This window comes from Myodes glareolus, chromosome 6, assembly GCF_982192425.1.
Source record: "Myodes glareolus chromosome 6, mMyoGla1.1, whole genome shotgun sequence".
Classification (NCBI taxonomy): domain Eukaryota; kingdom Metazoa; phylum Chordata; class Mammalia; order Rodentia; family Cricetidae; genus Myodes; species Myodes glareolus.
The window spans coordinates 90,058,701-90,085,909 of NC_142031.1; the positions used below are offsets into that span (position 1 = coordinate 90,058,701).

The following is a 27,209-nucleotide window of genomic DNA, read 5'->3' on the forward strand; positions in this document are numbered from 1 at the left end:
TATTTCAATAGAGTTGTTAAGACCAGAGAGTATTCTAGAAACTGTTCAGTCCAGTCCAGGACCTTGAGAGCAATAAAGCTAGAGAAAAAGATGGCCCTCCCACACTTTGACAAAAGTGACCATTCCAAAGATTTTCAAATTACTTATCCAACAGAAATCTGAAAATCAGACCCAATTAAAATTCCAATAGTAATGTTATTTTGTTTAAGAAGCAAAAATAATTACTTTAAGTGGCTTTTGCTTTTAAACATTGCTAGGAAGTTTCTGCATGCTTTTATAGCAGTTTATTTTAATAAATGGAATGGTATATTGGGTATTGGTTTATTAAAACTACTTTTGATATTTCAGTGTATTTCTTTTAGTCAGTACAAGAAGTTTCTAAGTCTTTTCAAGAGTAGTAAGTGAAATCAAAGTCCTATAATCATTTTTTGTTTGTTTGTTTTTAAATTAACACCCTACAGGATCTGCTTCAGTCTCATCTATAAGTTTAGCCAAAGGCACTGATGAAATAATGCCTGTGCCCCCTCCTGTTCCCCCTCGAAGACGGCAAGAATCTGCCCCAACAGAATCCTCCCCATCTAAGGTAAAGTAGAAGACAGACCTTGTTATCTAGAAATTGGAATCATTAGCTGTGGTCAGTTGTTATGTCAAGTCTATTCCAGCTGCGATAAGCTAACATCTCTGAGTATTTGGGTTTAATCATTTAAGAATTAAATATAAATTTAGCCTGCAAAAATTTTTTTATAAAGGTAGCTTTTAGTTATGCATATGAAACTACTATTCATTTACAGCTGTGGGCATTATCAAGGGAAAAAGCAAGTCTTAGTCTACAAGGTAGACTTGATCAAGGTAACTTGATCTCATGCAGTTCTTTTGTATCTTGCTTGTGAACCTAGTCTTCAACAGCTGAGATATCTCTCCAGCCCTCATGTACTTCTTCTAAAATGTATGACCAAGGGCGGGGGTGCAGTGTGGAGTTTATGTAAAGGTATATGATAGCAAAACTATACTGAGTATCTGCTGAAAGCCATTCATTCTTTCAGCCAATAAGAAGGCACTTAAATTCTAGGTTAGGAGAGATCCTAAAGACTCATAACTTTAAGTTTCCTACCAGTTTAAATATCCCTTCCCCTTATAGTTTATTAATTTTGCCAGTTATTAACTTAATTTATTAGGTCTTAAGCTACCCAGAGAACAGAAGAACCAAGATAAGTCAAGACCTTGTAGATTTCATGAAACATTAAGACAGTACATTTAAAACTTAATAATTAGGGCTATGGTAGTTTGTTTGCCTAATGTGTACACTGCAAAAAACTAATGTACAAAATGGTTAGTTTAAGTCAGAAATCATAGTGCATTGTATGATAGGCAGCCAGTAGTAAACAACAAGCTTTTGACTTAATCTCTAAGAATGGGTAGAAATCACACTTAATACATATGGTAAAACTTCCTGTGCTTCATAGTGTTCTGCCAGTAGCATGTATGAAAATTCCAAGTTAACTCTTAATATATTCATGGTACTTTTCAAATTATATTAACACGTGTTCTATTCTTTTTCATTTGTTAGATTATGTCTAAGCACTTGGACAGCCCCCCAGCTATTCCTCCTAGGCAACCCACATCAAAAGCTTATTCACCGAGATATTCGCTATCAGATCGGACCTCTATGTCAGAGCCTCCTGAGAGCCCTCCCTTGTTACCACCACGAGAACCTGTGAGGACACCTGATGTTTTCTCAAGCTCACCGTTGCATCTCCAACCTCCTCCTTTGGGCAAAAAGAGTGATCATGGCAATGCCTTCTTTCCAAATAGCCCTTCCCCCTTTACACCACCGCCTCCTCAAACCCCTTCTCCTCACGGCACGAGAAGGCATCTGCCATCACCACCGCTGGCACAGGAAGTGGACCTCCATCCAATTGCTGGACCTCCTGTCCCTCCACGACAAAGCACTTCTCAACTTATCCCCAAACTTCCTCCAAAAACTTATAAGAGGGAGCACACACACCCATCTATGCACAGAGATGGACCACCACTATTGGAGAATGCCCATTCTTCCTGACTTCCTCTGTACTGGGGTGTACAGCTTCCTAGCCCCAAATCCATTGCTGGCAATGGATGCACTGAACATGCCAGCACTGAGGAGTTCAAATGAGAACTCCAAACACTAATGACTCTGCTTCAAGATGTAGTATAAGACAATGAATTTTAACCTACACATAATTATAAAATAAGATGGTATTCCAGCTAGAATGTGGAGACTGATCTAGAGGGATTGGACAACGGATTGCACCTGGAAATCACGTGAAGGGACTTTTCTGGCCAATAGGCAAGAGTCCTCATTTTGTGAAGTAATCTTTATCATTAAAGGGATGGAAAACAGTCTAATGTCCAACAGGCCCATATGTTGACAGTTTTTGTAATTCAAAATATTATGCACTTTTAAAAAAATCTTAACAGGGATCTTCTCCTCCTTTGTTTCCTTTGCTTTACTCTTCTACTTTAGAATATTTTCGTAAAAATTCTTCAGAGGACTGTGAGAAAAGGCTGTGGTACCTGGCCTTGTTGAAATCAAGGCCCAGCACTGTACTGCAGTCCTGTTTACAGATTATTACAGTGAATTGAATGGGTACCGAGGCTTCACCAAAGAGGTACTTTTTGTTATTGTTATTGTTTTAAGAATAATTATACCAGTTTTAAGAACATTCCCTACCTACCCCCACTCACAAACAAAATGTGGTGGTGTTGCCTTCAAACAAGAAATTTCATGTCATTAACGGAAGAAGAACTTTTTAAAAATGTTAACTGTCAAGTATCCTATTTACACTTAGGAGACTGTTAATCTATGCTAGACTGTCACCCCCTCCCCCTGCCCCACAGGAGTTTACTGGTAACATTATGTCCTGGCTCGTGGCTGTCCCTCTAACCATACTACAGAAATGCAGGCATCCAATGTGAAAAGGAGCACTCTGGGCCTCACTGACACCATTCATGTTTTACTAATAGTTGAGTAAGTCAGTATACTTAGAATTACCTTGCATTGCCTAAATCATGTGTATATAGTGAATGTTATATAATATACCTGACAGGTCTGTTTTTATTTAATTGAATAAAGATAAACTACTTTGTTTGGCTGGCATATATTAAATTATTATATGGATAAAATGGTTGATTCTTATTTCTTTCAGTTGAAAAATATACAAACACTAAGCATAAAAGCACACGTGGTACGTCTGGGTGTCTAGTTCTTACAGAGTACTCTGAAGTCGGAGTTTGGCATACAGGGAAATACTGGCTTATGATGGAATGGGCATCTTTTAAACAGAACCTTGCAGGTTTTTAATTTCTTGAGCAACCATACATGTTGGTTAACATTTATATTCTACTTTGCTTAAGGTCTTTGGTTCTCTAAAAGCTACTCCTCAGAGACTATCTACCTGTCCATAATATTATGTGATTATTCATGAAGCCTTGTACTGCTCTTCTGAGTCTAACAGATACTGTGACTGAAATGCATGTAACTTGAATAGGAGCAGTTTCATTAGTCTCCACTGTGTCTGTGAACTGTGTACTCCATTCTTAGACAGTCGCCAGTTCATCAGTGTGTGCATGTGTCCTCATAATAATAAAGCAGCATTTCAGCAATCCTGTTAACTGGGCTGCAGCACGGTGGATGTGTAGTACATCAATAATTTTTGTGATATTTATTAGAGCATTAAATGTACATCCCAATAGTACAGTGTATAGTCTTCTAAGATCAGAAAAGACATTAATTGCATCATCATTAAGCAGTCTATCCTATCATGTCCTTGTTTATTTGTTAGAGTTGAATCTTTTTCATTTAGTGTCTATACTATTCCTATTATGGTAGCCATTTCTCTTTGCAAAATGTCTCCTCTTTTAAAAGTGTCCTCAAAAGTTAATTTCAAATCCCATCTTGGATGCAAAGTGTCCATAAGACCATTCATTCAGCAAAAGTCACTAGGTAGGCCTACTTACTAATGTGTTCCATACAATTGTGATGACACCCCAAATTCCCATGGCTTACTGATCACTTTTTGATCATCCCATCCCTACTTCAAATGAGAACCGAAGAAAAGCAACATTAGAATATTCAGTATCTCTCTGGCAAGTGTTGCCTTCAGCAGCGTGATAACCCCTTTAGTTCTGCTTGAGCCAACAAGGGAGGGAGTGCCCAGATTTGGAGTTAGTTTCTCCCAAAGGGAACTACTCTCTAACCGACTGTTCCAGTAGACCGCTTCACCATACAACCATTTGTATGCATCCGATGGAGGGTATTTTTCTTCTTAAATATGACATTTGGGCAAAAATACTTTCTGTAGTAACTGATTTTAAAAGTTCTAATTGGATGCCCTGGGGTGAAAGTGAGGAAGCTGTGTCCTTGAGTTAAACATCTGGTTAACAAACTTACCCTTAGTCATAACTAAAATGTACTTCTTCAGGGACAAGAAGTGGCAGAAGACAAATGCACCGTTACAGAACTGCATCTGAACCCAGGACATTACGAGGCAGCCAGTGCACTTGCTTAACTACATCCCCAAATATGGGACATTTCTTCCAGAAAATGAACTGTCAGCAAATGTTTTCTTATCCTTGAACCACACAGTAAAGTCTTGGTGGGCTCATAACTAATAACAGAAATGCTTTTCAGAGCTAAGCACTTGGAAAACAGGAATAGACAAGTGTATGTTTCTAAATTTTTTAAAAGATGGGCTGTTTACTCTTTCTAGTCTTTCAAATGTGAAGATGAAAATGACAAATATTCAAAGTCTACCTAGTTAAAATTTCTTGCTTAAATAAAGGCTGTTGGGCATCAAATTGTGAGTTTAGTAGGTTACTATCCTCTAACTCAAGAATGTTTTAGTGGATCTGAGTTGAGCCAAGAGTATGCAATATAAACATAATCAGCAGGGCATTCACTAAAGTACTATTTAAGTTGGAGGCTATGCTATGATTCCAGATTCTTCCTTAATGCAAACCCAAAGTGGCATTTATCATAATGATCATGTAATTAAGTTGTGCTCACATGTCATTTAATTATCTTAATATAATGGCCTGAATTAGGGGTATTTAGTGGCTCAGGAAGATACGTGGGGATGCTGCTCCAGCTAGAGAACACACAGAAGAGAATCTTTCTTATCCTCTTCAGATTCAAAACCAAGGCAACCATGTATGTCTTGGTATTCTGCTGCTGGGTAGGTGTGCATGCTCTTTCCATCTCTATCGTGTGACTATGCTGTGCAGGTTCTGTGTGCTGCACGTTAATTTTTACACATCACAAGGTGACTGTCAGTTTGGCTGAAAGAGAATTATGCAGTAAAAGGTGAAGGAAAGTGATGCCTTTATTCAATTTTTCCCCCTTTGAACAGTACTAACTTAAAATGATTTCATAGTCCTTTTCACATGAGCCAGTGAAGTATTCTGTGTTCTAGTTAAGAAAAAAAGCATGAACTCTACATGATAATTGAAACAAAAGCAGTTTTAAGTTCTTTTGTAAGTTTCATGCCTTATTTTCCATTTTTGACACCATAAAGTGCATTTTCTGTCAACTGTGAGCAAATCTCCCTTTTGCCTTTAATAAAAATAGTGCATTAAGTAGCCAGTTGCTGAAAAATTATAAAATAAGCAAGCTAAAGGTGGGCAACATTGAACTACCAAACCCAGATAAAGATGCAAGTTATATGCAGTGTGGCTTAGAGTGCACCCATGCCAGATGCATGCCACTTTCAGTAGCTGCCAACTGTGCCTTTAATTAAGAACATCTCTCTTTTTTTTTTTTTCAGATCAAGTCAGCATTTGGGGGTGGGATTAGGGCAGGGGACTTGGGGGTGCAAATATCTGGTGAAACCAGAGAGTTTGTTTGTCAAAGTGACATGTATAATTTTAGTTGAGATGTGTCTGTGTATATATGTGTATTTGCCTTTGTTTAGTAGCATGGTTATTTGCTAAAGTAACTGTCAAAAATGCTCTGTCAGTCTTACTCTGATGTAAGAACAAAGTGTGGTCTATACATCCAATGGCCTTTGTACCTAACCAATGTTTGTAGGTGATCTTTGTACTCTATGTGCAGCAGTATTTGGTTTGTGTTAAAAGTGAAAATAATGGCTGTTATTTTTCTGGCATTACTAAGATAAATTGAAAATAATAAAGAAAAATGCCTTACATAGCCCACAGTGTATTGTTTTTGCATGCATTTACTTTAGAGGGCAGTATTTTGAAGTTGTTAGTGATTCTAATTTAGCTTATATACCTTCACATAGAAATACTTTACATTCTATCATGGTCTTCTTCTGGGAACACTATTTCCTCTAACAAGTTAAAAAGGATACAGTAAGTTTAGTGTCAAATCCTATTATTGTAACAGGGAGGCTTGGGATAGAAATCAGTCAAGTGACTATACACAGGATTAAGTTTCAGAAGGCAATTGTATTTTTAAAAGAACATACTTGGGTGTTTCAGGTCCCTACCAGGCAGTTCTTGCTGTGACCTGCTGGTGTCAGGAAGATCAACAGTGCAAATATAGGGTCACTCAAGGTATAATATAAAACAAAAATATTAAAAGATAATTAGATTCAGCTCATTTATTTTGAAATAAAGGCAAGCCAGAGCTGATGGTGCCGGTCTTTGATCCCGGCTACATAAAAGACTGAGTCAAGATGATTAAAAGGTATACCGGGACTACAGGTGTATCTGAGTTCAAGGCCATCCTAGCACCTGTCTCAGAATAAAAAAAGGAGTGGGGTGTAGCTCAATGGTAGAGGCTTGCCTAGCATGTGTGAAGCCCCAGTTTCATCCACAAAGAGAGGGAAAAGAGAAGGAAAGGATAGATAGATAGATAGACAGACAGACAGACAGACAGACAAATAAGGCAAAGTGTCAAGTTTGTCCTGGGACTAAGACTCAGTGTTCCTAGTATCTGTAGGAATGCCTTCAGGGATGCCTAAAATGGTGATTCCAGCATGCGTTATTGAATGTTTTTCTACGTAACAGGTTTACTATCTGTAAGTAATACTGACACTGTAATTAATCAGAGATTTTGATTTTGCTCTCCAAATGTTAATTCTGATCTTTAACCAAGAGATTTACCTTTGTACTTTATCATCAAAAGTCAATGCTAGGCATCACAGAGGAGGGCACTTAGATCTCAAAAACAGAACCAAGAAGACCAGCTCCCCAGCCAAGCCTGCTTTTTTGCACCTTTGACAGAATATAATTTTAGAAAAGCAGTTTGTGGTCATGCTAACCTTTTAGGACCTTTGATAAGGTGGCAAGAAAAACTATCAACTGTTTAGTAACTGTACCTTAGTAACTCAAGAAATGGAAGATTCTCTGTGTCAGGACGGACAGGTGCCGTGGGCAGGCCTGTTTACCCTGCTTCCACTGCTGAGCACAGGAATGCACAGCTCATCAATATCAAGTTCCTATGAACTTGAAAGGTGATGTGGCTACGGCGCAGTGCATTTCACAAAGCACTAAAATATGAAAAATAAAAGTATAAAGGACATGTTTGCAGTTTGCCTGTTTTAGAGAATTTCTAGGAGGTTAGCTATCCTGACATCCTAAGATTTGATTCATTATGGCTTCCTGTGCTGTTTGTTATTATTCAGATTGGTTTTGAATGACCTGAAATTATAAGCATTTGGTAAGAGCTCATTTGACTTCAGGCATAAACAAATATAGATCTTTTTACAGAACTGGTGTTAGAAACATAGTAATGAAGAAAAATCCATTCATGGGATTTATAAGCTAGTGAGAGGATGCAGACAATGTTTGATAAGTAGAATATTATACATTAAAAATGTAGCTGCTATGAAGAGAAGAAGGGGTCTGGAAGTGTGAAATTTAAATGTGATCATCAGTCAGCCATGCAGACATAGAAACTTGAAAGAGGTGAAAGAATGAGACATCCAAGTGACTAAAAGAAGAGCTGGTTTGAGAGTCCGGAGGCGGGGGCATGCTTGGTATACAGAATAGAGGGAGCTGGTGTGGATAGAGAAATGAATATGTGATAGACTAGAAGGAGGTGCCATCGGGAGTTTAACCATTCTAGATCACTTATCCTAACATCCTGAGAGCCCTCGGAGGTCCGAGCATAACTAAGGCAGTCTTTTCTCTCCCTGGTCTATCTGGGCCTTTGTGGGTATGACACCACCTACTGCATCTACAACGGCTGCCGTGCTCAGTGCAGCCCACACGAAGAGAAGCTTTCTTTGTTTTTGCTCCACCTGTTCCCTTTACTGATTTTTCCATAATCACAGAACAAGCTAGAGGGCAATGTATCTTATAAGTTTTGAAGCTTCTGAATCCATAGTTGAAGGACAAATTTTCTAGAGTGCTAGTCTGCACAAGTAAAATACAGTTCCGTCAATCCTTTGCCTTAAAGGATGTGATATTTTGCTTTGAGGTTCGGAAAGATATGAAGCAAGACACAACTGGACCCTCACATAGGGTATATTGGTTTAAGCACAATGGATGAATTCATAAGCTATGAATTAAAATTCCTAGGAAGTCACTTAGGTGGCAGAGGCAGGTAGGTCTCTATGAATTCGAGTCCAGCCTGGCCTAACTGAGTGAGTTCCAGTCAGGTGTACACAGAGAAATTCTGTCTCAAAAAACAAATAATAATAATAATAAATTCCTAGGAAGCACAAAATTCACATCCATGCTAAAAATGAACATGCTTATTCTTCTTCTTGGGGAATGAGCTCAAGGTGCAAGCTTTTGTTCTCACAAACATTTATTTTCCTCCAGATTTACTGGTTTTCCGTAATGATGGGAAAAGTCTTCATTTCCCTTTTCCAAGGGTTGAGGTTCATTAAGCCAAGTCTTAACCATAGACTAATCTTCATCTCTTCATATTGATTTAGTTTCATATGTAAATATTTATATTAGTTTTCCTCAGGGATTTATACATTGATATATATATATATATATATATTCCTGCAGAGATATATACAAGCTTTTACCCTCCTCTTACCACTTGACAATACAACTGTAAATGTGTTTACACAGCTGTTCCTTGGTCAAGGTCATTTGCAAGAGCAAGTCGGTTTCTGAAGAAGTCTTGTTTGGTGGGTGAAGGATCCAGTGAGGGGCTCTCATTAGTTTTTTCCCTGTATTCTGATCCACTGGACCTAAAATCTCAGCACACAGATAAAGTACAGGTTGATTTGGTTTTTATTGTTTTCAAATATTTTATCTATCCAAATTGTTTTGCATTTGTAAAACAGTTGCCTCCTAGATCTGGAATCATTTTTACTTCCCCTGAATTTCAAAACTTAAGATATGTGTATCTAAATTTGCAGTGAACATACAGACTCTCTCATGCTTCATGGGGACAACTGTGACAACTGTATATGTCAGCGGACCATGTGAAAGCATTAACAGGAATAAAAACTCAAAAATACCTATTTTTGATTCAATAAAATAACTACTCCGCAGATTACCTTAAATTAAAATGGTTATCAAGGGCCCTGATTTAATCTAGGCATCACATTACAAACTCTTGCTTCTGTTTGTTTTCATTTTTAAAGGAAAGATTTATTGAAACCAGCCACACATATTGCTACATTTGGTAGAATGCAGAAATCAGTACAGTGATCTCAACCACCACAAAGGAGCCCAAGACTAATCAAAGTCAACTCAGTCCATTTGAGTCCCCAGTCCAGGGTGCATTCTTCCTTTCTCTTGGTTAAACCAGTTGGGCAATCCATTCCAGTTCTGTACCTTCTCCAGTCTGTTCATGTCAGAAGTCCCTAGAGGGAGGAGGCTCTCTAGAAATACCTCTCACACAACTAGCCTGGGGCCCTCTCACTGACTTTAACCTGGAGCTAGAATGTATAAAATTAGCCCACTAACCAAGACCCAGTGCCACAAGTCTTTGTGTGGGATGTATGAAAGCGAAGCTCCAAAGCTCTTGTTCAAGTAAACAGTTTCTCCGCACACTGCATCAGGCATGCTTTCCCTAAACACCAAAGCAGGATAACTGGCCTCCAAGCTCCTTCACTGACGTTGGTACACTATCTTTGAGTCCTTGTTTGCTCAGGAGATTTTGTTGTTATTTTTTTGGGGGGGGGGGGGTTGCTTTATTTTGTTCTGCTATGGTGGTACTAGGGACTGGCCCCAGGATCTTCATATGCAAATGTTCTACTGCTATACATCCCCAGTCCAAGTCCTTGCTATTAATAATTATTCTTATTAGTTATGAATCTAAATTTACTGAGCTTATTGGGAAGAATTCAAACATCCTTTTCTAGTATTCAAGTGAAAACACTAGACCTATAGGAAGACTAAAGATGTCTGGAAACACGATGAATGGACTAGATATTTTTACTTCTCAGTTTGATATCAGAAAAGAAGCTGTAGCTACCCACCATGCTTTACTTCTGACTGGAAAGGAGTACTTTCCCACTGTATCACAGTGAACGTAGGAAAATTACTCTCCCTCAGCTCCTGTGCATCTGGATACTTAGGAGATAAGAAGGTATCTGGGTGGAAGAAACTTTTCTTCTCAGGGACCAGCCTACACTCCCTGTAAACAAACTCCCATCCTCCCTAAAACTTCAGGCTTGCTTTCAGTTCTCAGTACTCCTGCCTCCTCCAGCTCAAACCATCCCTGGTTAGTGTAGTTGTGCCCCAAATGTTAGTAAGATGCATCCTAGCTATTCACTCTCTCCCTGTCTTCCACGATCTGGAAGCCTGAAAGACCTTGTGTTTTAGGGCAAGAAGCAGGAGTTCAATGGCAGCAGTCTCTTCTCAATTATTCTCCCCCATGCCAACTTCTCAATGAAGTTATTATCTACACAAGAGACTTCACCTCACATTTTCCCTCTTACCTACATCTGATCTCTCCAAAACCCAACATGTCACACTTGGAGGTTCCCACATGCAACTGGAGTTTACCTGGAAATGGGAAAGCTTTGATGTCACCACCAGCCCCAAGGACCACAGAAATCTTCACCAGTTGCGTTCCCATTTCTGAAACAAATGCCAAAATCGCCCTGTCTAGTTTCCACAAACTCAGCTCAATTTTTTTAACTGCTCTTCTTACAGACTGTACCTCCCCCTTGTTTCCAATACAAATGTCTGCATTTCTGAAAATTAACTACTAAGTAACTGGTGGCTAACTTACTAATCGTTTTAAAAATCCAGCATTCTACTATAGCAATGATTCAAAGCTCATTTTCACCTTTTAAAAGACAATTTTAGCTGACTTCTATAATGCTCAACACACTACAGGTTACCTGGACTCTCCCAAGGGTGTGGGTGTAAATAAGAAGGGGAAAAATCTGCAGACTCTAGGAGAAAGAGATGGTGTATTTTCTTTTTATTCCCTTTCTTTGTAAAGCACAGAAAAGACTTTTGAACACCCTACACCATCTTGGCAAGCTGCAGGGCTGCAGGGCATATCTGAACAGACCCTAGAGGGGACAGTCAGGAACTCTTTGTGGAAAGTACAATGGCTGTCAATATATTCTGACACACAGTCATCCAATAATTTGACAGAAAGGGGAAACAAAAGACTTGTTGCTAACCATCCTTCAAATGACAGAGAAAAAGAAAAATGCAAGTTGGGTAGGTCAATAAGTACAACTTGGCTACAGATAAACCTGAAAAACTGGAGTTGAGGAAGGGAGGTAAAATCCAGAGCCACAGACATCTCTGATGTCCAGAGCTGGTTCTCTGATGTGAAAGACTATCCTTGAAAGTCCCATGAAGGGGGGGGGGCAGGGAGGAACACCTGTCTTATCCGTCAAATCAGTTAACCATGCATTCACAGGGTGGAGAATGGGCACTTGTATTATGTGCTATATACTCTAACTTGTAGTTGGGTTACCCTTACTTTGAACTACAAGCTCCAAATGTGCAGGAGCTATTTCTTCTACTTGTTTTGTGCTGGGAACAACCTGACACTCTGAAGACACTTAAAAGTAACTGACTTCAGAGACCTGCTGAGAAGCAATCCCAGCCAGAGTTAGGTAACCTAAACTACTATCCTTTCAAGCATACTCTCTTGAATTTGCAAATGGCATAGGAAATCAAATGAGATACGGTGGAACTACAAAGCGGACAAGAGGGACGGTGGGGATGGGGCAGGTCTGAAGGAGGTGGAGAAAATGAGTATAAAGTGATCACTGGTCCTTAGAGTCCTGCCTCCTGTTATACGGACTGTCCCACACAGGAGGCATATACAAAACCTGTTGAGAAGACACCAAAGAGGACTCACTGACATTCAAATACATGGACCCTGCAGAAGTACTGCTGACCATGTGATGAAGAAAATAGATTTTGTTGCAATTGGTGGAGGGAGTAGGATGGCTGGAATAGAAATAATCATATAAATGATAAAGTACTAACAAGAAGAGATAGGGTAAAGAAGCCAGTTAAGAAGGTGTACTCTTTATCTTTCACTACCCACAAAGCTGATGCTAAAGGGCAGAAGCACCCTCTACAGACCTCGCCCTAAAACTGTCTTATAGGATCTCTTCCCCGGTGCTATACCCCAATCAAGAATACTCACTCACCCGAGTATAAGATGCGTACATGAAGATGAAAGAGCATCTGCCTCAGCTCTAACAACTGTCTGGGTTTAAGTCTCTGGCTGTCTGTGTGTATCCTCTTAGAAGGGACAGCTTCTCTTTCATCTTCCTCAACCAAGCATTGGCCTTTCTTAGCAGGTCTGTTCCCTAGCTTCTAAGAATCACATTTAAAATGTATAGTCATTTAACATGCTCAGACTTTAAGCTAGCAGTCATCATTTTGGCCAATTCCGCACAGCTCTCAGGGATCTACGACCTGGTATCTACCCAGGGCAAATGTGCCTGAGGTGGAAACAATAAAAGGGTTACCCTTTTCCTCAAATATCGTGGGCACTTTGTCAGAATATTTTTTATGATGTCAACTTGACTCTGCCTTTTGAATCCTTCGGCCCTCCCAGCCTCAGAGGGAAGAGAACCCTTTCTCAGGTTTTCTGTTGCATCTGGTTCCATGCCTAGCTTCATCCCGAAGCAGCATTCTGGGTGTGTGGGGCCACCAGCCAAACAAGCCCCTATGGAACAAAAAGTGTGTCAGTGTAGACAGGACTGAACCTCCAGAGGGCTAGAGGGGAGGAAGGAAGGAAGCTCCAAATGGGACACGGGTGGATTTCTTGGGCCTGCCCATTTGGACCTGGGAGACCAGGCCCTGGAGTATCCAATACCCAGGTTTAGCTACTTAAGGTCACTGGGCTTGCTGCCAGCTGACTTCGTGACACACCTAATGGCTTGACTTTTTTTCTACGTGTACCTCATCTTTTACAATAACCTAGGTTTAAGTCTTTAACAACCTCCATATAGATTTTTCTAGATGGAATAGTTTATCTTTCATCCTACACATTCCTGAGTCCAGATTGCAAGTTCCTACGCAATGGCTGGGACCATATCATTCATAATCCTTTATGCATGTCTAGAATTCTGCACACATACAAGAATGATGTATTCACATTTGAGTTAAAGGTACAGGCACTTCCATGCTACCCTGGGGCCTCCCTGCCCTTTCTCTCTGTAATACCATACAGGAGTGTGGTCCTTAATAGACTTTCCATGGTCTTTAGATGAAAAACCCGTAGAAGTTATTTAAGTTGCTTCTTTAACCCTTGCCAAGACCCCAAAGTGCTCCCTAAGTACAAAGCTGTAGTGGGAACTGCCTGCATGGTACTGACTGTCCTAGACCAGACTTCCCAAGCCAGGAAGGCCTGCTAGAGGAAGAATCATCTAAGTGTTCCACCATCATCTGTACTCAGATAATATTTCACATTTTAAATACAAAGGACAGTGCCATCATTGTTGACAGAAATATGACAGATGCAGGCCAGTCCAGGAGAGAACTAAGAGAACTCACTGGCTGTTTCTCTTTGAAAAATGCCAAAAGTTGCAGGAGGACTGAAGGCCATTAGCCAGTGTAACTCTGGAGAGCCCACAGCAAGTTGTCTGCATCACACCACAGTCTGTGGGGGCAGGGAACTATAAAAAGATTCTATGGCCTTCTCTTTGGGGAACTTTTAAAATTACAGGCCCAACACCATATCCATCTAGTTTGGGGTGATAAAAACAAGTGACTGTTCAGACTGAGCCCCAATAACTGAGAGCACGGGTAAAGCAAATACACACACTGGGACCATGTGATGACTTCTCAGCAGTCTCCCACTCAGTGTAGGAGAACTTCTCAGAACCCAGGCAGAGTCATCTAGCTCCTATTTCAGAGACCCCACTCTCTCGTGAGTCCACCAGGTTCTAGGCAGGTGCATTATTACAGTGTTCCTCCTCCTCGCTTCTGCTAGTTCTGCCCTCTGGATATAAAAGGGCAGATCTGTCCCAATGCCTCATATAACGAATAGGTCATTTTATTACATCTCTTTAATAGACAGAAATTTGTAAAGGAACCAAAGGTGGATCTATTGCCGATTGTTTCCCAACAGATACTGCTCAGTCACTAGAAATGGTAGTGAGCAAAAATAGTCATTTCTTTTGGGAATCTTATGACTTCAAAAGTACCCAACAGACTCAAGCAATGTGTCCTGAGGAGTTTGGAGTTCTTCAATGGATTTAGAATCTAAATCCCAGGTTTAGACTGGTGAAGTATCTACTTCTTCCCACTCACATCATTGCCAGTAATAGACTAAGAAAATGTAAATCCATAATCTTAGAGAGGGATAAATAGTTCTTAAGCCTCAATCCCTACATAAAGTGACTTGAGGGTCCATCAACAGTCATGTATGCATTGGATTGCCTAGCAAAACTGGAAGGAGACTGTAGGGCTGTGGTTAACTGCGGGGAAGGAGACACACTGTAGGGCTGTGGTTAACTGTAGAACCGCTGTTCTTCTTTCCTCTTCCTCCTCCTTCTAGTAACAACAGGCAAGGACCAACAATCAGATACCCACTATCTCAGCATCACCCTCCCATTGGAGAATTAGACAAATCATTTAAAAAAAGAAAGCCAACTGTAGGCTTTCCCCTCTTCCTCTATCACCAAGACCAGTAAAACTCCATCTTCAAGGAGAAAGTGGTTTCCCAAAAAGTCTCCAAAAGCAACAACACCACCTTTGTTTAATTTTTCTAAGAATTAAAATATGGACTTGAGATTGAAAATGACTTACAGTGATCTCTAATAAGAGGAAATAAATAGCAAGGAGATGTTCCTAAGGTAGAGGAAGGAGGAGGCCTGAGGACCACAGAGGTAGAAACAGCAGCCATCCAGTCAGGCAAGGGCTGGACTGCTGAACCATGTGTTGGTCAAATGTTAAGGGTCATCTCGCTCTTTCTTACATTTATGCTGGAGCCTAGCCCTACCTCCCAAACTGCAACATGGGCTGGCCAAAATGCCTGGGAGGTAACGCTTCATTTAACAGTAAGACTTAGAAAGACCAAGAAAGGAAACGTCTTTTGTTTCCCATCTAATATGGACACCTGAAAGTTTTCACTAGGACCTGAGCCAAATCCATCCATTCAGGCACCAACATGCATTTCTTAGAGCCAGGTTGCTGAGGCCCCTGAGGGCAGAGTGCTGATACCCTCCTTCATCACTTCCCACACTGAACACCCATCTGCCACAGAGGGGTGCCCCTCTCTCACTCCTCTCAGGACACAACTCTGGGAACAAGGAGGAAGGATATTAAAAAGTGGCAGGGGGAGCTGAGTTTGCTTCTGTTCAGAAATTGGGTACAAACACTGAACTTGAAACAGCTTTGTGGAACCCGGCTACTTAGTAATTACTACTGGTAAAACCTCAGACTTCTGCCAAAGGGAAATGAGTGACATTGCACTGTCTTATCTAAGGGCTACTCACTTCTTTTTAAAGAGCTTGCGGAAGGAGCTGCGAAAGCCCCCTTTCTGGTCTTGCCTGGGATTTTGATCGCTGAAAGAAGTCTGCTCACTCTCTCTCTCTTCCTTGGGACAGAATCGGGTGGCATCCTCTAAGTGCATCTCCTGAAAACACAAAAGAGGCATGTTGTTTTACTCTTTTCCAGAATACATCTGCCCTGGCTGTGGGACAGTCCTTTGGCTTTCCACCTGCCTCTCCTACTCCCCTGACTACCTGTGACTTGCGGTCCCTACCAAAGTGTGCCTAGGGCGATGAGCCCAGCAGTGGGAAGAGGAGCACTGCTCAGGAGCTGGGGAGCTGGGGAGCTGGGGAGCTGGGGAGCTGGGGAGCTGGGGAGCTCGGGAGTTCGGGTGCTCGAATGTACGCCTTTCTACAAATGAATACAAATCAAGGCAAACGGTCCCTAGCTGAACACAGCCATCAAGATAAGTAAATAAAGGAAGCTAGCTAACAACAAAAAGTATAGAATGTACGGCAGACGGCCGACGAGATAGCTCAGCATGCAGAGGCCCTGAGTCCAATCCCTGGAGGTCACAAAAAGGTGGGAGGAGAAAGTAGACCCCCACAAGTTGCCCTTTGTCCTCATTTGCTTCCTACTGCTGTGATCAGAAAGAAAGGGCTTATTTCATCTCACACTTCCAGAAAACAGTCCAACACTGAGGGGACTCAGGGCAGGAACTCAGGGAGGGCAGCAGCCTAGAGCCAAGAACTGAAGCATAAACCATGGACAAATATTACTTACTGGCTGACTCTCCATGGTTTGCTAAGACTGATTCAGAACACCTGCCTGGGGACAGCACCCCCATGCCACAGAGGACTGGGTCCTCCTCCATCACCATTTCTCCATCAGTAATCAGGAAATGCCCCAACAGACCTGGCTACAGTCATCTGATAGAAGCATTTTCCCAGCTGAGGTTTCTCTTCCCAAATGACTCTTATTTCTGTATGTTACATGTATGATGGGCGTTTTGCCTGTTTGTATGTCTGTGTACCATGTATATGCCTGGTACCTATGGAGGCCAAAAGAAGGCATTGGAACTCCCAGAACTGCAGTTACAAACAGTTGTGAGACACCATGTGGGTGCTGGGAATTGAATCTGGGTCCTCTGGAAGAGTAGCCAATGCTCTTAAGCTCTGAGCCATCTCTCCAGTCCATGTGCACATATATGTAAGTGCATATATAAACACATGGTGAGTATGTACATAAACTCGCACCCTGGAAGTCCGGCTGAATGGTGGCCTGCAGAGAGCAGCAGGCCAGAAGTCTCCTAGGGAACTTTTAGATCTGTAGATCTGACTTGGAGAACTTCACTTGAGGTTGCGGTAGCTGACCTGCAGAGTCTGAGATGCTGCTAAGATTCTAACTAAACCATGGGGACCAGCATCCTCGTGGCTTAATGCAATGTTTCTCAGAGTATGTTCCTGGCACCCTAGGACCATCTACACTAGTTTTTGCTTACACAGATTCTTAAGCGTGGAGTCTCTGCAGCAAAGTCCCTAGTGTATAAATAATTGTTGTGCATACTTAGATATGAAAACCAGGGGTTTCAGGCAAGCTTCTGTCCAATACACTTACTGTTTATAGCAAACACCTAACTATGAATCCTAAGGAGTAGTTTCTGATTCAGCAGCTCTGGCAACAGATTCTGGATTGATAAAATTTATAAAATATAAAATTAATGCCTCACTGTTACCTCTAAGACCACATTTTGGGAGGTGCCTGTGGGGACTAACAAGGCTATAGTGCTGGCCAAAACACCTGGTCTGAATGATAGACTATTCGGACTTAGAATTTCAGAGACCACAGAAGGAAGGGGCTTGGCTTTGCCTCTGGGTCAACTGTGGACCCTCCATTAAAGCAGTCTCTAACTGGGATCCACATCAAATCCTCCATTCAGGGAAACCATAAATTGTTTTAAAAAATCTGTCTGTGGAACCATGGTCTTACTATCATCTTTCATTGGCATAGTATTTCATACTGTACAAAGCATACTCTCAAACTACCTTATTTGGTCTGATCTTCACAACCCTGTGAGGTAATCTACTTCTTCAAAATTATGATCACATTTTATCATTCAGGAGGGAGGATGGGTTCACATGTCAGAGCACACGTGGAGGGCAGAGGACAACATGCAGGCCCCAGCTCTCCTTCCACCATAGAGGCTCTAGGGGGGAATGCAAAGCCTCAGGCATGGTGACAAGTGCCTCTCCCTACTGAGCCATCTCACTAGCCGAAATCTTAGTGGTTTTTGTTTGCCTGTGCGTGAGTTCAGGCACAGTGGTGCCAAGGAGCCTTTGTGGAAGCCAGAGGCAACTCCTGAGGAGTTGGTGCTCCCCTGCCATCTGTGGGATCTGGCCCAGAGTCAGGCCTTCAAATTAGCAGCTCTACCTGCTGAGTCATCCTGTGCCCACTAAATGACTTACTTATTATACAAATTTATTTTGTGATTTATATTGTTGTTCTGTTATGAATATCTGGCACCATGTCTGAGGTGGTAAGACGTGGGTGTTAGATCTCCTGGAACTGGAGTTAAAGACTGGTGTGAGCTGTCATGTGCGTGCTGGGAATTGAACCTGTGTCTCTTAACTGCCAAGCCATCTCTCCAGCTCCCTAAATACCTTATTTTCATAGAAAAGAAAACTGGAGGCAAAGGGAAGACATGTGATTTGTCCAAAGTAGGCAACTATTTGATAGCAGAGCCTGGGTTAGAACCTAGAGTTCCTACTGCCCAGTCAGGTGCTCTCTGTGCTAAAACACACTGTCTTCTTTCTTGGCTCTCAGTAAAGACACTAAAACTGGCGTTGAGCCTTCTCTCTGGCCATAGGTGGGGTAGACTGAAGCTGAGTGATTCTGCTCACCCCAGCAGCTGAAAATTGATCCCTTTAAGAATATAGTTCTACAAGGTTATCTTGTACAGCTATAGTCCCAATCCTATCCCCACCTTACAGATACACACACACAAACATGCATGTGTTATATACACATGCATAAACATGTATATCCATACACAGCCTCTTCTCTCTTGAATTCTGCATGATTTTTCCTTGGTGTCTCTTGACCTGATTCATGTTTTCCCATGTTAGGGGATGCTAGTATATTGTTATTGCTATGAGGTATGTCTGGTAAACAGCCACAAATATATTACTTACTGTTTGCTTCTCAGGTATAATATTTGTTATTTCTAATGAGTTTTTTCCTAGCAATTGTTCCAATTTTCAAATATTTCACACATGACTTAGGGCAAAAAAACTCGTGTTTATGAACACATAAAATAAAAGCATTCTTTATAGCAACAGCCTATACTGCTTAGAAGATTCTGGTGTAAGCTTCTGTCCAACTCAGTTTAAACTGGTACTATTATTTCCCTTCTAGTTCCCCTTTTAATGAACTGTCAAGACTACCTAGGATTGATCTTTCTCAGAAATTTTACCCAATAGAATTTTTTAAGGTTTTGAGTCCAAGAAATCAGAGCCAGAAAAAAAAAAGCAGTTTTCCTAGACGACAGTATTGGTGTTCTTCCTCTCTGGGGGTTTGATTCCCTAGACCCCAGGAGGGCAGTACTCCAGGGCTTGCCATGATCCATTCCCTTCCTGTTTCTGGACCCTCTTTCCCAGTATGCAAAAGGAAAAGCATACCCAGTTCTATGTCCAAGAGTCTTTTGTTTTTTTTAGCTTCCCGACCTTGCTCTTTCTCCCAAAAAGCTTCTACAAAGTGTTTAAAATTAATTCAGATATCAGTGTAGCTAGAATGCATTCTCTAACATCATCACCCCAAGAGTTTTAGATATCCCTCCTATATGTTCATCGTAATTCTGTGTGCTATGTCTGTGGGACATTCTGGACTTTCTTTCCGAAGCTTCAGCAATCGAGACACGGAGCCTGGTACGTAGCAGGTACTGTGTGGGCTAGAAACTTAAATGAGTCTGTAATCACCAACTTAACCCACTCTCTTGATAATGAGTGAAAGGGTGGCGGCACAGGTGAGTGCTATCATGTTAATAAGTTTAATCAACCGTTTCTGTCGCATTGAAAACCTGTGTGTCGCCTGCTTCTCGGTGGTTAGGGATGGAAAACATCTTTAAATACCCCAAGGCCTGGAGACACCAAGGACAGATATCAGCATGCCTGAAGCTAAAGGTGCCTGTGAGTCAATACAGCCCTTTTCTAAGAAAGCAAGCGAAACTGAATTCTCTTTGCAACAAACTTCGAAGTCAACACTGAGACAGGGTAGCTTGCGACCTCCCTAGATACCAAGTTAACTGGGAGTGGCTAGCACACAGCGCTTCATAATTTGTACATCTGGACCGAGAGATACACCGAGCAGGCGGTGCAGCCCGTTTAGAGGGAGGAAATTGGTTCACGCGTTAATTCAAACTCTCTGTGTGCGTCTCTCCCTCCCTCTTGGCGCGTCTGTAAGCACGTGTATGCACCGAGGTCTCGTCTCGCTCTCCCTGCCTTCGTGCTCTTGGCATAGTACCCGCCCTGCCACTCGCCTTCGAAGGCCACCCAGGCCTGGCACCAGGCGCGTGCGAGCTGCGTCTCTGCCCCCTCCCTCCCCGCCGAGGGAAACGGGGTTGGCCCTAACATCTAGGCCCGGGGCGCCGAGGCGGGCTTCGGCTCGGTTTTACTTTACCCTCCTTACTTCCAAATAGGTCTGTTTTTCGCTTTGGGACCTCTGTTGGGGGAAGAAGGTCCGCGGCGCCCCGCGGGAGGCGGCGGCGGCGGCGGCGGGGCCGTGCGGGGCGGCTGCGCGCTCGACCTTGAGCGGCGCGCGGCCGCCGCTGCTGCTGCGCGTGCTGTAGAGGCGCGGGGCCACGCCCTCGGCGGGCGGCGTGCGCGGGAACTCCTTGAGCGAGCGGCTCAGCGGCTTGGCCTTGCCGTGCGCCTGCGCCTGCGCCGCCTCCAGCTTGTAGGCGCTGCTGCTGCTCGCCGGCGACGTGGCGCTCTTGGGCAGCGGCTGCAGCGCGTGCTCGGGCCGCTCGGCCTCCATGGCGAAGCTGACGGGCCTCAGGAAGCAGATGTCCAGGCTGGACTCGGAGGAGGCGGGCGAGCAGTTGTCGAAGAGCGCCGGCGCCTGGAAGGGCTCCTCGTCGTAGGGCGCGGGCAGCGCGAAGATCTCGCCTCCGTACTCGAACTCCTCGTAGCCGGCGGGCACGAAACCGCGCGCGTCGGGCAGGAGCTCGGTCGGGCCGCGCAGCGAGCGCTCCACATTGCCCAGCGGCTCGGCCGGGGACGGCTCGAAGTCCATCTCCGGGATGGACTGCAACGGCCCGGCGAGCGCCTTCACGTCCTGCTCAGCCGCGCAAAACTGCGCCGGGGCCAGCAGGCTCTCGGGCCGCTCGTGCTTTCTGCTCTCCATCTCCCAGTCCCCCGGCTTCCCAGGCTGCATGCTCTCCATGAGGCTCTGCTGCTGTTGGCCTTTCTTCGCCTGGGGCATCAAATGTCTTTAAAGGGGGAAAAGATACAAGAGAGACAATCAAACAGTGCTGAGCTTTCTCCAAGCGAGCAGTCCCAGGCCAGCTCTTCTCCCCTCCCAAGTGCCGTCGTGGGTGACCTATCAAGCTCCACAAACTAACTACGGAGATCTCTCAAGAATGCCTAGATCCTCCTGGAAGAGTGGAAACAGCGGCCAGGAAAATCATCTCTTTCAACTTCCAAGCTAAGTCACTGAGACAACACATGAGCGACAAAGGCTGACATTATCATTGTCCTGATGGAAACTCCCGAGCCCCTGCCACCAGGCAACTCCCAAGACATCCCTTTTCAATTTCTCTCCCTTTGCTGTGACAGAGTCACATACAGAATACCGGAAAGCGAACTTGATACTGCCTCTAGATATTCACACATAAACAATTGTGTTCCCAAATAACCTGTTGAACTCCGGATCACCATACAGAGGATAAAGTCCTGGTTTCTCAAAACAGGGAGTAGCCTTGGCTATCCTGGAACTCAGTCTGTAGACCAGGCTGTGCCTCCACCACCTGGCTAAATTTGAGACCTCTCCAAGAGCACTGAACACTTCGTTGTTGCCGTTTTGGTTGGTTGATTTGTTTGTTTGTTTGGGATAAACTCATTTGTGTAAAATTTACATTTCTATAATAAATTTTTTGAAAGTTTCTTGGCTGTCATCTCAAATGACCACCCACAAAATATTAATACAATGTAAAACTGAATTTACCCAGTTTCTATAGAGTTTTGTTGTCTGGAAGCACACAGCAAATTACACGGTTTAAAAAATGTAGGATTTTTGTTGTTTTGCTTATTTAACAAAACAGATATAACTGAACTACTGTACACTGACCAAAATTTTTACTCTATTTATACATATTTTAATTCTTTGTCTGAAATGTATATGGATGCATATGTGAATACTAACACTAATATCTTAAGAGATTGCAAGACATCGATCTTACAATGAAACTTAGGACTCACATTTACAGATATGAAAAAAAGGTGAGCTGAACTGACTTTACACCAATCTTATTTTGGAAGATTGATACTTTTATTTTCCCTGCCCAGAGTGTAATAACAGCCATAGTTATTAATGAAGGACTTTCCCCCTCTACTTTTTATACTTAAGGTAAACATTTCACACTGCTTCAAGAGTTGAAGTAATGCACAAAGTGGATCTCTACTTTGCTGTCGGCGCTTTCCAAATCTGCCTCTTAGTGTCTTTCTCTGAGATCCAAACATCAGATCAACTGCTCGGCTGTTATTAAGGAACCGATGGGGCAAGGCGGAGTTCTGGAGAACTTCTAATGTGGCCCATGCTGCTAACCTCTACAACTACAGCGGATGCTTACGTAACAGCGGGGGCAGAAGTGGGAGCTGAAGGATAGGGCTGGAGCATCTCTTCTGAATGGATCCCACTGTCACGAACAGCCTCCGGGCCTGCAGCGGGGGAAGCATCTTGGCCAGCATTGGCACATTGGGAAGCCAGCCCTTTGTACAGCTTTGCCATAGACGACCTAACAGAACGGAAATACTAAACCTCAGGTTGCGCAGTGTGAAACTGGCTCTCTGAACTCAGAGATTATGCTAAGAAAAACAGATTTGCCTCTCAGATGAAGCTTTCTGTGATGGGTTCTATATCCCCGGAGCCCTCTATAAGTCAGGTTGCTTACATAATAGTTGAAAAGAACTTGGGGATGCAGGATGGTACTGAGACACACCTGTCAGGAAGGCACTGGGTTAGGAGATGCTGTCTTTCTAGTTGGAAACAGAGAAATGATAATGTTCTCAAGATATACAGGATGTTTAAGGAAATGTTTGTGGGTTGCTTCTATTCTCCGAGGCCCAGATGCTGCCTGACTTTGTTTCTGCATACTGTGAAATCTATTCAGTCACATATACCCCCAACACTTTTACCCTCAATGCTCATTAGCACCTAACTTATTCTTCATTGTCGGGCTCTAAAGACTAAGCCCCATGTGACAGAGGTCTATGACTGTTTCGTTCATGCGGTATATTCACTGGGTACAACAGTACCTAGTGCACAACAGGCGTTCACTGAATGTTTATTACATTAATGAAGGAAACTATATTCAGACCTTTAAATTGCAATTTTGAACCTGGAAAGTCAAGGGAGGGGACATAATGGGAACAACAGAGCCCGGGTGCTTTTCTTCTGAAGTTACTTTCACCAGGCCATAGGTGTCTCCCTCCTGTGGCCAGCCTAACTGTCCCCCCTTCACCTTTCTTGCTACCTCCCTTCATCCCTTTCCAGACACTCAAGTGACTGGTCTGTACCCTCTTCTCAGAAACCTTCGTCAGGTGCTGCACCATCACAACCTTACTTTTTGAGCTTTTTCCGTTTCTGAATAAGCAATTCTTCATTGCACTGAAACAGCAGGGTGTAATGAGAGATAAAGACGCGGAGGCGCTGGACACACACGAGGAGCAGGTAATAGTCGGGGTGTTCCTGCTCTGTGAACTTCAGCACATTCTGGATGGAAGGGAAAAGGAATCAGTGTTGCAAAATCAGGCAGAAGAATTGCTCCATCTCTTCCCTGCCTCACTTTGAGCTACTGGGCGCTCCAATCAAATCACTCAAACACATGGTCCAGCTATCAAATCATCAGACAGCTGCTTACTGCCCTATCACATCAAAAGAATATAAGTTAGTCTGTTCTGTGTGAGTCGAATGTGGCCTAATTCCATTTTGAAAACTGGGAAAGACCCGATAATTAGACATATGAAATAATAAAGATATTCTAACAACTACTATCCATAAGCAATACTTAAAGGAGTCAGACCAATGCTGAGAATGATAGGCATCAGGTGAGCCTGTGGGGTGGGTGGGGTGGACAGTAGTCCCTCCTATTACATTGCCTGATGTTATGGTTTGGCTATGGTTTCTCTCCCAAAGGTCCAGGTGCTGGAAGCTCAGTCTACAGTGTAATGATTTTTTGTAAAGATGGTGGAACCTTTAAGAGGTGGGACCTAGTGAAAGTGACTGGATGCTGACCATGCTCATGAAGGAATTAACGCTGGTTTTAAAGAGTGGGTTCTTGTGGGGGAAAAAAAATAGTTACAGGAAAGTGAGCCTGGGCACCACCCCCTTACTTCCTCTTTCATTCTGTGTGACCTGTCATTGTTACCTGTGCTACCACTGTGTTTACCATGAGGGGGTCACCAGACACCAGCACCACCACCATGCTTTTGGGCCTCCAGAATTGTGAGTCAAAATGAACCTCTTCCCTTTAAAAAAGGCCCAGCCTCAGGAATTTTGCTACAGTAGCACAGCATGGAACAAAGGCCCTTCTAACATTCAAGGGCTCTATTATTTATTTGTTGACTACTTTCTATTTCTAGGAGCTAACCAATTTTATCTTCGTTATCACAGCCCAGTTAGACAGATACTAAGTAAGAAAACTGAGACACCGAATTTGGTGATCTTCTTTAGCTCATGCATCTAATAAATGCTAGAAGAAGGATTTGCATGGAAAGTAGAGAGTAGCCCTCAGGCCTCTTTACCTAGTGTTTGCAAGACCTGGGCTTCCACTCACAGTTTTTGCCTACTAGGTGTGTTATCTTGAACACAGTGCTGGGACTGCATTGGTCCTCTATGTCCTTATGAAAAATGATAATAATGATAATACCTGTTTCATGAAACTGTTCAAAGGATCCATAAGATAATTATTGTGAGAAAAGCCATATCCAGGTGAAAAATCTCAATACTGATTCTGGGTTGCTTCTACCTGAGGTTAATGACAAGCAATTCTGAGATGTTTTCACTGAATTCCTTAAGATCAGTCAACCCCCTACACCAGAGCCCATGGTTATCACGAGGATGAAGAGTTACTAATATACGGTTCTTGAACTCAACTCTATGTACTCTACAGGGCTACGGGCTCCACAGGAAAATTACCTCAAGAATTTGTTCATTGGCTCCTCATGGCCCTTCTGGGACATAAGGTATGAGTACTGTATAATAGAACCCTGACCTAAGGAGTTTAGTGGGCAGGTTAGGCAGAAATCAAGAGGCCAGAGGTGACACTTAGAGGTTGTACAACCAAAGAGGAGGGGACTGAATAGGAACTTAAACGTCATGAAAAGAGTGTTCACGAAAGATCCTGGACTCCCAGAAGAGGAGACTGCTGGGAAGTAAAGCTAGAACTTCAAAGACAAGGATAATAAATCAAAAATTTCAAGACTTTAGCTCATCCTGCAGACTATGGTATGGTGTGGTGTGGTGTAACCATAACAACCTAAGCCATATGACTACTACTTGGAAACATTGAGTCCTTGAGCCTTTATAGAATTGCTAATTTGGAAGCCAAAACTGATAGTTCATTGTAAAAGTCTGCCGGCTTGTGTAGCCAGGCTCACCTGGAGATGAATCAGATATTCCGGGATGCGCTGCACAATGTGAAAGAACAGGGTGTAGATGTCGGATTTGATCTCCTCATCACCCTGAGTGGAAAAAAGTGGGGTCACTCTTCAGGGTCCCCACACTGCAAACAGAACCCCAGAGATCCCTCCCACCAGATAGGAAATGCTTATTTCCAAAGCATCTTCTAACTGGAGAGGCCACACGCTCAGGGTCATGCCCAAAGAGACAACTCTTCTCCAGCAGGGAACATAACATGTACTTCTTTTTAATTGATGCAAGTTTCCAAACTGTCCCTTCCTTTCCCAACCCTTCTAAAGTCAGTGCTAGATAGAAGTAGGCGCTCAGTAAGCTGTACTTGAATTAAATGAATGAATTATGGTTTTCAAGCAAGTCTTCTACTAATACTCAGTAAGTGTGAACGAGAGTCTCTCAAGCGTGGAGACAGGAAAGTAATTGGCGAGTAAGCCTAGAAGCAGAAAATACAACTGACTCCCCTTCTATACGTTCCCTTCTTTTCCTTGCTCCAGACATTTGCTGAATGCTGGCATGAGACAGTCATTTTGGTTGGGAGGACTCGGGGAGGTGAAGCAGAAACTAAGACATATCGGCTTCCATCTCCTGCGAGCTGCAGCTACTCTAACCTTTACAACTCTGGTGGGCTATTTTCTTGTTGACTTAAAATAACAAAATGAATTTGCCTATCTTTTTATTTTAATTTATTGTTCATATATGATTTAGGGAGAAGTGTGGTGCTAGGGAACTTCCTAAGAACCCACAAGGATGACTCCAGCTAAGACTCCTAGCAGTAACAGAGAGGGTATCTGAATTCGCCTTCCCCTATAATTAGACATGCATATCAAACACCTAATAAATAAATCACTGAAGTGGCCGTGCTTAAAGGAATATGATGGAGCCACTTGATAAAGGACAATTTGAGTCCAGAACTGAGACTCATATTTTTTGAGTCTGAAAACAACACATACACCACACAAGCTGCATGCTGATTCAGTGTAGTGGATCAGAGGGTCATTAAAGCGTTGCAAGGACCAGAGCATGGCTCTGATCCTTTATTGGACTCCTTTAACAAGAAGAGGGGCAGCAGTAACATGGCCAAGGCATCCCTCGGTCTGGAACACAAGCTCACAGGGCACATGCTATATCACACTGTTGAGTGACCAGCAACAGGATACAGAGGATGGGCAAATAAAGGACAGCTGTGCATAGAGTTGATTTACCTCCTTCAGAACCACAACATGAACCAAGGAGATGCACTCGGGTAAATCCCTCAGGTAGGCAACATAATAATCCAAGAAATTATTCTTTAAAACAAACACAAAAATGCAGGGTAAGAACCTGAAAACAGGAATGACAACATTTTTATACTACCATGAACATAAAAAGGAGCAGAACTCAGAATATTTTCATAGTTTATTAACTGTGTTCTTTATTTGCTCTTGGAGGTTTTATTTATCTTCTTTATAAAGATTTAGTTTTAT

General features: G+C 42.7%; 2 protein-coding genes across 17 annotated transcripts in view; one reads left to right on the top strand and one right to left on the bottom strand.

Annotated features, from left to right (window-relative positions):
• Sos1 (SOS Ras/Rac guanine nucleotide exchange factor 1) overlaps positions 1–6,184 on the top strand; it is an 85,042-nt gene extending 78,858 nt beyond the window's left edge. For all 4 annotated transcript variants that reach the window (XM_087907320.1, XM_087907322.1, XM_087907321.1 and 1 more), the window contains 2 exons: positions 462–583; positions 1,568–6,184. In XM_087907320.1, the coding sequence (XP_087763446.1) occupies positions 462–583; positions 1,568–2,059 (614 nt within the window). In that variant the 3' untranslated portion in view covers positions 2,060–6,184. The remainder of the gene's footprint in view (positions 1–461; positions 584–1,567) is intronic.
• The window catches only part of Arhgef33 (Rho guanine nucleotide exchange factor 33), a 123,042-nt gene that overhangs the window by 30,011 nt on the left and 65,822 nt on the right, over positions 1–27,209 (bottom strand). For 2 of the 13 annotated variants that reach the window (XM_085690994.2, XM_085690993.2), the window contains 7 exons: positions 26,949–27,032; positions 25,710–25,793; positions 23,675–23,823; positions 22,682–22,846; positions 20,512–21,322; positions 15,843–15,982; positions 8,738–9,152 (listed from right to left, as the gene is read on the bottom strand). In XM_085690994.2, the coding sequence (XP_085547120.2) occupies positions 9,023–9,152; positions 15,843–15,982; positions 20,512–21,322; positions 22,682–22,846; positions 23,675–23,823; positions 25,710–25,793; positions 26,949–27,032 (1,563 nt within the window). In that variant the 3' untranslated portion in view covers positions 8,738–9,022. The other 11 variants (XR_015002396.2, XM_085690997.2, XM_085690999.2 and 8 more) reach the window with 10 other exon arrangements.